At 33.2% G+C, this 14,870-nt stretch overlaps 2 protein-coding genes across 2 annotated transcripts; one reads left to right on the top strand and one right to left on the bottom strand.

Moving 5' to 3' along the window:
- Positions 1-2,501: 2,501 nt before the first annotated feature.
- LOC140837450 (uncharacterized) lies at positions 2,502-8,740 on the bottom strand. Its single transcript, XM_073203612.1, has 12 exons — positions 8,368-8,740; positions 7,857-7,978; positions 7,607-7,761; positions 6,728-6,738; positions 6,674-6,690; positions 6,567-6,597; positions 5,077-5,342; positions 4,538-4,792; positions 3,766-3,867; positions 3,616-3,666; positions 3,280-3,358; positions 2,502-3,051 (listed from the first exon to the last, which is right to left on the bottom strand). The coding sequence occupies exons 1-12, from the start codon at positions 8,567-8,569 to the stop codon at positions 2,879-2,881; spliced, it is 1,464 nt and encodes a 487-aa protein (XP_073059713.1). The 5' UTR covers positions 8,570-8,740; the 3' UTR covers positions 2,502-2,878.
- Positions 8,741-10,997: 2,257 nt separating this feature from the next.
- On the top strand, positions 10,998-13,184 carry LOC140836942 (cytochrome P450 716B1-like). The gene is made up of 4 exons (XM_073202830.1): positions 10,998-11,600; positions 11,896-12,334; positions 12,433-12,620; positions 12,751-13,184. The coding sequence occupies exons 1-4, from the start codon at positions 11,106-11,108 to the stop codon at positions 13,045-13,047; spliced, it is 1,419 nt and encodes a 472-aa protein (XP_073058931.1). The 5' UTR covers positions 10,998-11,105; the 3' UTR covers positions 13,048-13,184.
- The last annotated feature ends 1,686 nt before the right edge of the window (positions 13,185-14,870 follow it).

A 14,870-nucleotide genomic window follows, 5' to 3' on the forward strand; every position in this document is an offset into this window, starting at 1 on the left:
TATTTAAGGCTATATTTAAGAAAGCAGGTACAACCGTTTAATATATCAATACAAAACTATTTTACAATAATAACACAATAAAAAATATACACTAAAAATTATAACATTCCAAAGCTAATACCATAGAGAGTGACGCGGAATAGCAAAATCATTGTTATATTCTTCATCAGTACCTCATATATTATATTGATTTTGAATAATTAGATATTGACGTGATTGTCTATAGGGATATTGATTAGATCAAGATGACGAAAGATCATTAGAATGAGATATCTGATTTTGTAATAATGTTTTGTCACGACGATTATAGTATTCGAATCCATAATACACATTAGAACTATCAGATGTACTTTAATATTTTTTAATGAAAAAGAAATGTGAAATAAATGTTCTCCTGTTACACTAGTTTGATGTCTTTTGGTAGTTTACTAATAATATATTTTTATAGTCACAATTAGATTATTAAATGTACAACAAGAAACAAAAATTTATATTCCCTATGTTGTGTTATCCCATAATAAATGAAATTGTTTAAGAAAAAAATAATATTTTTGGTCCAATAACCTGTCTAATTTTTTTGTCTTCATAAATTAAATTTTAAAAGTTTGTTTTAATATATTAAATTTTAATTTTCGTTTATTTTGTTAAAAAAATTTAAATGACAGCTACAAGTCAGCATTTTTTTAATCTACGTATGAATTTTTAATGATATGTCGATACTTTTTAAAGATAAGTCACGGAGTGTGGTATATATAAGAATCATAGCGACAGTTTTTTCAAAAACATCGCCATTAACGACGATGTTGAGTTAAACCATCGTTCATAGTAACGGTTTTTGAATAAGCGCCGAGTTAAAAACAATATCTCTCAATAACTATTTTGTGATATCGAAGAGAAAATATTAAAGTTATATACTAATACACTCGTCTGACTTCCTTAAAAGGCGGTTGTGGAATCTTCTTTGTTCATCGTTGCATGCATTAGTATATTGCATGCCATTCCAAGCGGTCCGACAGCCTTCATGAAATTATGTATGGAAAGAATCAATCTACTTTACTATAAGTTACACATTTGCAATTAAAATTTAATTGACTATTTATTAAAATATTTCAAAATTTAATATATTATTTTGTAAATAAATCCTTGTACACTCTGTGTTCCTCAATTAGGAGTTGAGTTACCACTCATATATAATTACATAATTCACATAATCAAATCATGAGATCTCACATATATTATGGGTGTGACATTTTTTAAAATAAAATGAAACTGTTTGATTTAAATGAGAACGAATTATTAATATAAAAAGAAATGTTGAAGGAATTGTTGCAGAAGAATATACGTTTGAAAGTTATATATGACTGAGAGGATATATGTTTTTTTCGTTCCATTTGGATATTTGAAAATCATATGTATTCACAAATTATTTTCTATTTACCAAGAAAAAATAATTACAAAGATTAAATAAAGATTATAAAGTTCTCATTTAAATTTTCAGATTCGCCATATGCATTGTTTAGATTTATTCAAGTACTATTGACCGATTGAGAATACATCACAATGTTAAGTGTGTCAACGTGGTGATTTGGGTATATTCGGATTGAAGCATGTATATTATAAAAAATTCTCGATCCGAACCCAAACAAACTCGAAAACTATGAATCTGATCTTGAACTTGAACCAACCCAATATTTTTTTTAAAATAATTATTTAGATATATGATTTTTTTACTATTCAACGTTATTATTTAACTAAATAATCAAATACAAATTGAAAACACATAATAAATATTTTAATTTAAACACGTAATAACAAACATCTTCTAAATATATGATAATTATATTTTATTGAATTTAAATATTTAATTTAAGAGTGGAAATTGTCTAAACTATTAGTTACTCCATAAAATAAACAGTTATTTAAAAAATTCACAAAACAAATATTATATAATAAAAATTTATGAGATCAATAACAATTAAAAATAAGTGATCGAAGATCACAAAATAAATTTCAATAAATTGTTTAAAAAATCAATATTTTACAAAATAAATATTTAAAAAATCCTCCTTTATGAACAAATTCATAAATTTAAAAATCTACTTTTTAGAAATTTTAAAGTAAATTTACTTTAAAAAACAATTATTTATAAATTCAATATTTTACAAAATTAATATTACATTATAAAAAATTTATAATATCGATAAATATACAATAAAAAAATCAAAAGATATAATATATACAAATATATATAATATTTCTTAATTCGAAATATATATAAAAAAATAGGGTCATCTCGGGTTGACTCGAACCGATCCGATTCAAACCGATTATTTTTTTCGGGTCAAATTTCGGTTCAAACTCGAAAACCCCCGATCCTAACTAGATTTTTTGGGTCGGATTCATCTCGACACCCATAATAAAGTCGGTTTTCTGTGCTCCAAACATGCATCGACAGAAATAACCTTAAAGCAATACCTTCCAACATTCGCAAAAGCAACTACTAGAGCATAAGTTCAACCAAGGTTTCACAAGCGACGAAGTATACATTCTAGATGCAGTATAAAAAAGACCCAGATTACACGCACTTTCATTTGTGAAAAAAGGATTCGTCAGAAGTGCAGTTGCTTAACCTTCTGAAACCGGAATCGAATCCACCAAATGTAAAATGAACCTATCCACCTCAGACAACCAAATTGATCTCAGTACCAAAGATCTATACATTTCTCATTCAAAATGAATATATGGATAAACTGAAAGGAAGGGAAACAAAAAATATGTATGGACTTGGCAAGAAAAAAGGAAATTAAGTCAAAATTTTGTATGAGAAGAATGGCCAATTTCAGATCAGAGAGCGACGGCGACATAGTAGGCTTGAAAATCAAGTAAACTTGGTATTAAAGAAACCATTAGATCTTGGAACTGCAATAGGCCGTAACACAGGGAAGAGAGGCTGTGAAATAGGAATGGAGCTTGGCATAGCAAATTGCTGAGGTGCATTTGCTATAATTGGAGGAGTCATGCAAAGCTGCAATGCCTGCGCCGAAGCATTTCCTGGAAAATAATGTCTTCCCGGTTAAATTTCCCCATAAGTTTGAATAACCAATATAATTTTTCGCAGAACTTAATCACCAATACTTTTGGAATAAGATTGTTTGCCTAGGAAGATGTGTTTAACGTGGTTCAGTTTAGTACAATTGTAGAATCGTATCAAGGAAGAATCGCGACAAACATTCCATATGCATTTAAATTTTTCATAGTGTCTAGCTCACAGGAATCTACCTTGGTTCTTGGGAAGATGTGGAGTTATAAGAGACCGTGAAGTTGGTTGAGAGAACCCTGCCGCATTCTGTGCAACATCCTGATTCAACCATGTCACCACAAAACATGTATAAAAATGCATACCAACTCTACCAGGAAAAAGATTGACCAAGATACAAAGAAGAATGAATAGAGAAACAAAAATTGTGGTGAAAATGATAAGAAAGACTCCAGCATTTTGCAGTTAGTTTGTGATGTGCAAGTGAAAAATAACTACAATCGACAAGCTCAGTAAACTGATGCCTTATAATAGATATCAACAAGAATTACAAAGTAGCAAAGAAGTGGGTATCATACACTTGCAATGGGATGCATACAAACAAGATGTCCCACTCGCCCAAGCGCAACCTGAGAATAAGAATGACCTTGAATCCTTAGCTGTCCCATGGCAAAAACATCCAGACACTAATATAGTAATACACGGAATGTATTAACAATAGGACATACATTTTGTGGATTTGATTGCACATAACCAGGCCCAGTTTGAAAATTGTGGTATTGGCCAGCATACCTAACTGGCTGTGTCCTGCTTACCATTTGCCCAATAACCTACACATACAGAAAAAATTGAAACAAGAGGTAGCAGAAAAAAATAAGGCAATGTAGCCACCACAAACGAAGTATCTACCAGGATCCTCAACACAAATGAACTGTGATTTTTTGTCAGTGTTCCCCTATCTAGAGTTCTATATAGATAAATTAAAATGTATGCCTGATTGATAAGGAAAATGAGGTGAGAATCTATACAGAAGATAAATCCTTCCAGGCTATGCTCAGATTTTCCTTTCAAACATGTTTTCCGACTCCAAAAATAAAATCAAGCATACATCAAATTCTCCAATAGAAACTCACAAAATTTATTTTCATCTCATTTCACATCACCCAACATAATTATTACTTTTGACAAAAACTATATAGCTCCTAAAAAATACTAATTATACTTTAAATTTTTAAAAGATACCACATCTATCACAAAAACTAAATATATATGAAGTGGCATCATCAACCACACACATCCCCATAAGATGCCATATTTATTGCAGATATTCTCCCTTAAAAAAACTAAACCAAACATGCCTCATACTCTTTAATCAAACTCGCTGGAGCCCTAGTGTTTTGGGCTAGGAGATAGCTTCTGTTTAACACTTCAAGTTCTTGAATTATCTCAGAGTTAGAAAAATAGCATTTGCACAATAAGGAAAAATATGGTAGCACGTACAGGTTGGACGTATGTCACATCGTGACCACCATCCCCAATGGCCACATTGTTGTATGGAACAAACTTAACAGGCATGGAAGGATGAGCAAACGAACTGATATCAACTCCTTGTTGTGCACTTGCCATTGGTGCCATAGCAGCAACATCTGGCATGTAAGAGACACCTGCTCCATTAGGCATTGCTGGAGGAGTCGTGGATCTATGGTGCAATATTGATGGAGAAAAAATTTTAGCTCCAGGGTTGAGTGTAGATTCCTATAGAGAGAAATATTGCATCATAGAACTTGAGGTTAACTAACTTGCAGAAGTGTACATAAAAAAATTAAAATAATTAATCCACATCACAAAAGCATTTATGTCTTAAAATAACCTTAATTACTAAAAAAAGGCATAATAGTAAAATGAACTCAGTTAATGAATGTTATTAGACGGGGGAATCCCATGTACTTGATCCCCTTGACACCACAACAACAAAGGGAACCGCCATTATAAGCAGCTCATAATCCACGTCTAAGAACAATTCCATGCTTCCACAGTACCTTGGCAGTTCTCTGAAAATTTGAACCTTTGGAAGGCATCAAAGGTATATAGGATGCAGATGATGCCCTAAGGCGTGACTCTGTATTGATATCAAATGACGGAGTTGAAGTCGCAGAAGCCTTTGGAGAGGAACCCACTGAGCATGCAGCCCCATCTGAAGTTGGCCCTGTATTTCTCTGGTTCTCATGTGTGGTAGAATAATCAGCAGATATCTTTTGACGTGATTCTTGTATATCTGTTTTTTCTGAAATTGTCATAGTGGCTGCTGATTGATTTTCACAACCAGAAACAGTGCAGAGAAAAGAAAAGAATCATAACCTATAAATAATGTTGAGAAACTAATGAATCATCCATTGAACAGGAAAACAAAATACCTTGGTGGGGGAACAGGGTACATGAATTCATTTAGCAATTAAATGAAGAGGATACCCATTTAGCTAAATCATTGTGACAATTATCTCCAACTGCTAAAACTTTGGTTAACGTTATAATGGTTAATTCCAAATCTTCACTGATGCTCCAATTTAGACATTAAGTGCAAGTGCATCTCAATAACTATCTTTTTAAGAAGAATTAGGAGTATAAGTTTAGATCAATAACTCTCTTTTTAAGAAGAAGTAGGAGTATAAGTTTAGATCCACACATGTATCCTGCAGGCTACACAGAAAAATTATCTAATTAATTGACAGATTTGTGTGTCTCTATCACTATAAAGCTCTGAGCATTTCGGTATTAAAAAATACCAGATGTCTCCATTCAGTTTATCAGAGAGAAAATAAGTATTATTAGCTCGTAACGAGCAAAAAAATAGCAGTCTTCATTAATTGAACCGTCTAGCAAGTAACATCATCTGGCGGTCAACTATGTAATGGATCTAATTTTAGTTAAAATAAAATCACGATGACAGAACCAATCAGTAATACTAAAGAGTGGAATTCCTTGGTTATGTCATAATATCTCCAGCCTCCAATTCATCAAGAAGAACAGTAATCACACCTGTTGCATTCATGATTTACCCTAACCTGACTTCTGCCATCACTAGTCATCGTTGAAAACTTGAAAAGGTACTTAAATAGATGATTGCTTCAACTCGTAAATGTATCCCTAAAACAGGCCAATAATTTTGCATTGTTACCCCCCACTTCACGACACATTTAATACCAAATTCTGGTCAAGAAAACAGAAACCTCTTGACAGGACTTCATTATGCACCAGTTTTTTTCAGAGAGAAACTAGTATGTTTGATCTCAATTCTCACATGATTGTATATCATTTCTAGGTGGATAGCCAGGCTATAGCTATGATACCCTGTAATTCACCACCAATCCCCCTCCCTCTACACCACACGCCAAAAAAGGAAAAGGAGGAAAAATCAAAACAAGATCACCTATGTCAGCAATAGCTTAAACTACACTGATCCCTGCAAGTTATACACAAAAAGTAACTTTATTAAAGTAATCCAAGGGAGTGACGTGAGGTAGAAACTTACTGCTTGGGCTGGAGACCTGAGGTTCGTGACTCTGCAAGACAAATTAATTTATATCAAGAAACAATTTAGAATCACATAATTTGAAATGGTTTGTTCACATCACATACATTCTCCCATCTTGAAGCTGGAAATGTTTTGCTATCTCTCTTATTTCTGTGGGCCATCAACCGGCCTGTCATCAACATCAACAGAATATCAATTATTATATATGTTGTATTTTCAAGAACCGTTCATTTAACAACAGACTCAAGGGAACCGATAAGTAAAGGTGATAAAATAAAAAAGAAGCTTGATGTTATGGCCGTCCGTATAAGTGAATGTCAAGGTCAACTTACCTTGACAGAGAATACAAACTAAAAACTGGCAAAATGATAATTTTGTAGGAAGTGCGATAACATTGAAGTACATAGAACAAAAGACAATATTAGGTAGCATAATGTTCAGATAAAATAACTGCTAATAGGCCAATGGCGCATCATAAGGATATACTCATTGTAGACAAGGATATACCCACTGTAGACCTTAATGGCCAATCAAAAAAGACATACATGTAACATCCAGAACAATCTCATTCTTTTTGAAGACCGTTCATTTAACAACAGACTCAAGGGAACCGATAAGTAATTGTAAATAACAAAAAAGTACTCAAAATTAGAAGTCAATTCGGCAGTAGTGTCATGAATCAAATAATGAGAACACTTCTCCCAGTCTATGCACTATCAATGACCTCCTCGCTCTCTCCCAAAAGAATAACACATACACCACCAAGATTATTCAGAAACCCCGAAGCCTGGTATTGGTACTAATTGGTTTCATTCAACTTTTAAGCAATTGCCAATTAAGGGAAGACCCACATGCCTAGTTCCAAGATGCAAGCATAGCATTATGAAAGACAAGTGCCCCAAAACCCTCCTGCTACCATCTCTGGCTCTCCAAACTATCTTCGCACCAACGAATAGCAAGTAGCATGCATAAAACAATATATCTTTTCGGTTTGTATTGCATCATCACTTTGTGGAAAAATTATACTTTAATCTCACCTTGTTTGGTTTTTATGTTTTTTATCTTCTCCCGTCTCGTTAGGTATAATCACCTTTGCCTCCCTCTCAGGGTATTCTATATAATCCACAATAGCTTCCTCCATGCCCTTTCCTCCTCCAGATCCAGTGACGCCATTTGCAGGGAGTCGAACCTCCTAGACAAAGGGAAAAATGTAATAAATGTTATATATCAAACTTCTAAATGCAAGTTAAGACACAGCTTGAGAATTGAAAAGTAGAGACTACATGCCTTAGCAACAACTTGGACAAAATTTTCTGAGGGAATTATGAGTGTCTCTATCAAACTGCCACCAACCACATTTGCTTCTTGATCCCCCTTCTTGATCATTTTCGCATTCTTCAGTACAACAGCTATACAAAATAATCTATCAGGTGCGAAAAATGGATTTGATAAATTTTATCAATAGTATCCTCATGCTCAAAATTACTGCCATAAGTAAGCAACACTCAAATATATCGACATGACTCAATAATCAGCAAGTATAAACAATTTTGGATTAATAACTCAATATCAAGATTTTTATAATTCAAATTGAAACAGGAAAACGGAGCATGCCCTCATAGAAAAATGTACCGATCAGTCACCAAACTGAAGCACAGACCAATCCAGAACGAAACAAAGAACCAAGATTTCTCAAGAAAACTAAAACCCTGAAACTATTCGATCCATTATGCCAAAACATTTCCGGGTTACTCGGTAAATTCAACAGAGAGCTACGGAAATCATAAGGCGAAAATACCATAGTCACGGTCGACACAGGCGGTGTAGAAGATTCCAGAATAAACCGAGCCATCTCTAACGTGGACGTCAACAGGCATCCCAATCATGCACATCGTTGCGAATAGCACAGCATCGCTGACAACCACCGATGGAGACGCCGCCGTCGCTGCTGAGTTTCCGCTTTTTTCTTCCTCCCTTAAGTTGCCCTTTCCGCAAGCCATTGGTTACCGTAGAAGTAGCCTATTGATTTTGATACAGAAACAATTATTGGATTTTGAAAAGAAGTGAAATTGAGGAAATGGAGAAGAGATCTAGAAGTAGAAAGGGAGGCTCGGCCCCGGTTATATGGAGATGTAGCTTTAGCTTAGATTTGCAAATACGAAGGTACGAGGGAACTGCCATTTTTTGTTCTTTTTCCGGCCATTTTATTTAATTTTTATTATATTATGATATATAATTTATTATTGAAATATTATTTGCTTTGTAATGGGTTTGAAAAAGATAAGAAAATTCCTTTATTATATATATATATATATATGTAATTCTATATTATATTATTAAATGTGAGACATTAGAGTCACTATCTACACCAAAATACTTAATTTCATAATAATTCTCTTTCTTACCATTAAAAACTAATAAATATATTGTTAGTTAAATTGGATTAATTAAGTTTAAAATGTGTGTATATATATATTATATAATTATATTATATTAATAAAATATTAAAGTTCGTGAAATATTGAATAAGATAATTTTAGCTCGACTTCATTTAGGAAAAAGTTTGAACATGTTTGAATTCGACTTGGGTTCGATGATTTCAAATAAGAATCAAATATTTATCGAGTCTGCTCAAAAAGCTCGCGAACCTGCTTAATTCGTTTATAACCCTATGTTTATTTCACTTCATCACACAAATGTGTCCCTTGAAACTTTAGGCTTTGATCCATCTCAAAAAATTTTCCTTTTCGAAATTTTTGAAATATTCACGAAAATTTAAATAGTATCTCAAAAATCGAAATTGATGTAAGATTTTAATCCGAATTCCACAAAATTATATGTTAGAATTCATTTGGTGATTTTTTTTATTTATTATGCTTATGCATGCAATATTATTGATCGATAATATGGAAAGACTAAAAGCTCTTGTAAACTTTTTATTGTGTTTATTTCGATATTTAATTTTGAGTGGATACCAAGTTTAAAAATTAAGTTGAAAAAACACAAGTTTAAGATTCTTTATGTTGTATACGTGAAAATGACCATTAAAAATTGTCGACAAAACGATTCTTCGCACGCGTTGTTTGTGATATTTTTAATTAAATATTTTTAAAATATTTTTTATATTAAGAATTACATAATAAGTGTGAGACTCTAGAGTTGGATCATGATGTTCTCAAGGTGTTATCTTAATATGCTAATGTGGAGTTTCCATGGTCTTTGGGATGAGTAGGTTTCTTGTGAGACGGTCTTACGAATCTTTATCTGTCTTTTTTATGTGAGACAGGTCAACCCTACCGATATTCACAATAAAAAGTTATATTCTTAGCATAAAAAGTAATATTTTTCATAGATGATCCAAATAAAAGATTCGTCTCACAAATACGACCCGTGAGACCGTCTCACACAAGTTTTTGTCCTTTGGAATTACCGACCCTCAAATGCATTAACGAACTGTAATGACCGTAATTCGATTCCCCCATTTCTTGGTGTATGCAAACGGATGACACACCAGAGCACACAATATTTGTTGGAGATTTGGCAGCTGGATTATGTCCTTCCGAGAGACGTTTAAAGCTGTATATTCATCAGTAAATGGTGCAAAAGTTGTAACAGATAGAAACACTGAGGCTTTTGGATTTGTTGAATTTGGTGATGAGACAGAACAACAGCAGGCTGTGATAGAAATGAATGGCGTGCTCTGTTCCTCAAGGCCCGTGAGGATTGGGCCTGTGGCCAGCAAAAAAACTCATTTTCATTTTTGTTGAAATTCGAATTCTTCCTAAAATCAAATCATACGATTATGATACAAATATAAATGATTGATTGTTGCAAGTAAAGTCGTGGATTAGTAAAATGGATGATATATTTGGCGTATAGTAAGTAGTATTTGTCCACTTACGAGTACCTAGTGAACTTAAATAAAACAACTGGATTCATCTTAATTAGTACTTGGAAACAATCCTCACCAACTTCTAGATGAATTTGGATTACGTCTTAGATAAGACGATCTCACGAATTTTTATTTGTGAAACGGTTCAACCTTACCGATATTCACAATAAAGAGTATTATTCTTAGCATAAAAAGTAATATTTTTTCATGGATTACCCAAATAAGAGATTTGTCTCACAAAATACGACCCGTGAGATCGTCTCATACAAGTTTTTGCCATAAATTTGACATAAACCTTCTCTCCCACAAAAGGGCCGAGGCTCAGATTCTAAACCCAAGCACACAAAAAATTCCTCCACCTCAAACCCAAGTTGCTATTGAAAATAAAAGTAAAAAAATCTTGAGTACCATCAACTACAATTAATAAAGCAGATATTCATGTGGCAAGACATTGACTTTTTGGGTTCACTCCGTACACACAAGACAGCGACGGGTTCCAAAATTTTAAAAAATAATAATAAAAATAAAGCGAAGATCCCTTTGTACAAAGAAACAAGATGTTTCTAATTGCACTGAAAACAGGTTGAAACATAGAATCTTGGTATATATAGATCAGCAAATATTGCTGTCTGTAAACTTAAGCTATGGACAATATCTTCCTACTTCTTTGCATATTCCTGTTACCTATCTTCTTTCTCCTTATCAGGATAAGATCAACACCGAAAAGGGTCCCTCCTGGTTCACTTGGGATACCCATTGTAGGTCAAAGCCTGGAACTTCTCTGGGCGATGAGGGCTAACACAGCCGATAAATGGATCGAAGAAAGAGCTAAGAGATATGGTCCGATATCGAAACTGAGTCTATTTGGAAAACCGACTGTATTCATCTATGGATTGGCTGCCAACAAGTTTATTTTTGCAAGTAATGGAGAGAAGCTCAGCAACCAACAAACGGAATCTTTGAAAATGATACTTGGTGATCGGTGTCTGTTGGAGCTCAGTGGCGAAGATCATAAACGTGTGAGAAACGCTCTTGTTTCATTCCTCAAGCCCGATTGTTTGAAGAATTACATTGGGAAGATGGAAGAAGAAATCAGATTGCACATTCAGAAGCATTGGCAGGGAAAGCAGCAGGTCACGGTATGTTGTCGTGGCTGCAAAATATTGAAATGGTTATGTTAGCATAGAAAGCAGACAAAGGAAACCTCAAACCAAAAATATTAGTTCTACAGGAGTTAAAAAGTCGAGGGATTTTTAAGTTTTCAGGATTAATATGTGCTTCTTCTTTTTTTCCTGTTGGAAAGTAGAAGAAGTCGTCGTCTAATCTTAACCTCCCTCGATCACTTTCGTGTTCAAAATTATATATTTCACTGCTGTCTCACATGATATATGTTTGTTTTGAATTTAATTTTGAAGTACTGGTGACACCGATCAGGTTTTACCTATGATGAAGACACTCACATTCAACATGATATGCACTCTTCTTTTCGGTCTCGAACGAGGAGCCCAAAGAGATCTTCTCGTCCAACATTTAGAGGACATGATAGGAGGAATGTGGTCCATCCCAGTTAATATGCCATTCACGCTGTTCAACCGCAGCCTCAAGGCAAGTGCCAAGGTCCGGAAAATGTTAAAAGACCTTATACTTGAGAGAAGGATCGAGCTCGAAAAAGGCGCTTCGTCTCATCAGGACCTAATTACCTGCTTGCTCAGCATCCGTGGAGAAGATGACAAAGAATTGGTATCAGAGGACGAAATCATACACAATGTTATGCTTATTATGGTTGCGGGGTATGATACTTCATCAATCCTCATCACATTTATCGTGCGACTCTTGGCTAATGATCCGGCCATATATTCAGCTGTTCTAAAAGGTACCTTCATTTGTTCCAAGAAAATAGATTGAGAAAGCACTCATTCCTTCACAGATGAGCCATCATTTTTTTACCAATTTGTTGTTTGAAATTCATAGAACAAGAGGGTATCAAGGGAAGCAAATCTTATGGAGAATTACTAACGTGGGAAGATCTTGGCAAAATGAAGTACAGCTGGAGTGTGGCCATGGAGACTCTTCGAACCATCCCTCCAATATTTGGGGGCTTTCGAAAGGCGTTGGAAGATATCGAATACGAAGGTTACTCGATTCCGAAAGGATGGCAAGTAAGACTAAAAAACGTTTCTGCCATGTTCTTCAACTGCATCAAACTATATGCATTTCAATGCATTCATTCTAAACCACTTGCATTGGTTCAAATCGAATGACTTCGAAATTTTGTTAAAAATGAAACAGATATTCTGGGTTACAAGCATGACTCACATGGATGCAGACATTTTCCCACAACCTTCGAAATTTGATCCATCAAGATTTGAACATCCAGCATCCATACCACCTTACTCTTTGGTTCCGTTCGGAGGGGGGCCACGAATCTGTCCCGGATACGAGTTTGCAAAGATTGAAACTTTGCTGACAATCCATTATCTGATTACAGAATTCACTTGGGAACTCTGCTGCAAAGATGATTGCATAAGAAGGGATCCATTGCCATCGCCCACTCAAGGTCTTCCAATCAAGATTAAGCCAAAGTAACTGCAACTTTCATTTGTCCACAAAAAGAGCCACGCCCTTCTATGTATCGCACCATTGTTACTTACCCATATCTGTCTCTATGTATAAGGTGTAACTCGTTTCAAGATATTCCAGCAAAGTGGAAACATTGACAGTCATTACGTAGAAATATGAATACCAACCAACTCATGTAAATAATGGAAGTAATTGTATAAGGATTAAAGTAGAAGCTCAAAAGATTCAATGAAATAGCATTGTAAATAATTGGAGTAATTGTATAGTCATGACAGGTTATAAGAGCAAAAACTTGTGTGAGATGGTCTCACGGATCGTATTTATGAGGGTCACTCATGAAAAAGTATTACTTTTAATGTTAAGAGTATTACTTTTTATTGTAAATATGAGTAAGGTTGACCCGTATCAGATTACGATCTGTGAGACGGTCTCACATGAGACTCACTCGATTATAAGAAGTTGCTAAAAAAAAGTGTGGTAAAAAAAGTTGGAGCGGCCATACTTCTTTAAAAAATATCTTATTTTAAAATTTATTATCCAAAATAGCATTGTATAATTTCATAAATCCCTATCATGTCCTCCACTATATTAAATAATACATATTTTTTAAAATAAGAAATTTTCAAAGAATACCAATTTTTCTAAATTAAAATATGAAATAATTTTATTTTTTTTGTAATATAGGTTCAACGTTTATGATAAAATTTTAAAACTACTTTAAATAACATTCATAGTTTTATATCAATTTTGATAATTTTGACAATAAAAAGGTGTTATAATGTGATAAAAAACATCACCATCTTTAATTTGTTTAAATTAAGTTTATCCAAACACTTTAATAAGTTATTTTTAAAATAAATTCTGACAATTGATAAGCTCTATAAAACTCTTAAGAGCTTATGAGCTTATACGTTGTTTTTAATAAATTTAGCCAAACATTCTTATAGTCTAAAAGTCTATAGATATTTAATATAAAATCTTTTTATAAAACCTATTGTGATAATGTCTCATTAGTTAATTTGTAAGACATATTTTTTATATGAGTCGCTCATGAAAAAATATTATTTTTTTATGTCAAAAGTATTATTTTTATTGTAAATATAAACATGATTGGTCTGTCTAATGAATAAAGATATGTGATACCGTCTCACAAAAGACCTACTGATGTGCTTTATATATAAACTCTATAAAAGTTTAATTTTATCTTAATCAAACTTTTGTAAAATTTTAAAAAATAAAGTCATATTAAAACTTGACTTTTGAAAATTACACTTATAAAAAATCCACAGATTATCCAAAATTTCGATCAGACTTTTAACAAATCTTATAGAATTCTTCGTGAACAAACCTTAAAATACTAGGAACAACTGTAAAAGAAAAATAAAAAATTGTCTTCTATTCACTTTACAGGTAAATGAGATCCTACCTATGTGGGACACTATTTTTGCTTCATTTCAACGGCTAAAATCTTGTCACACATACAATTTCCAAAACAAAAAAAAAATGGGTCTTATATATACATGGATAAATCTTGACCATCCATCCTATCATGGAGACAATGCTCTCATGGATAAGATGAAATAAACCCACTTTACAGACATTGGTAGAGTTTTAATTGAACAAAATATCCTTCTAACCATGTAGATCTCTTCCTCCCGACTATTAATAACGCAGCGTTCCCTTCTCCAACGTGACACTATATTTTGCACCAAATTGGTCATGCTCATTTTATTTTTTTAATATAATTATCCGTTTTTAATCATTATAAATAATGTATATATAATAATTAAATATTTATTTATTTTCTTGTTTTAATAATTAAATATTTA

The sequence above is a fragment of the Primulina eburnea genome, chromosome 7 (genome assembly GCF_022965805.1).
Source record: "Primulina eburnea isolate SZY01 chromosome 7, ASM2296580v1, whole genome shotgun sequence".
Taxonomy (NCBI): domain Eukaryota; kingdom Viridiplantae; phylum Streptophyta; class Magnoliopsida; order Lamiales; family Gesneriaceae; genus Primulina; species Primulina eburnea.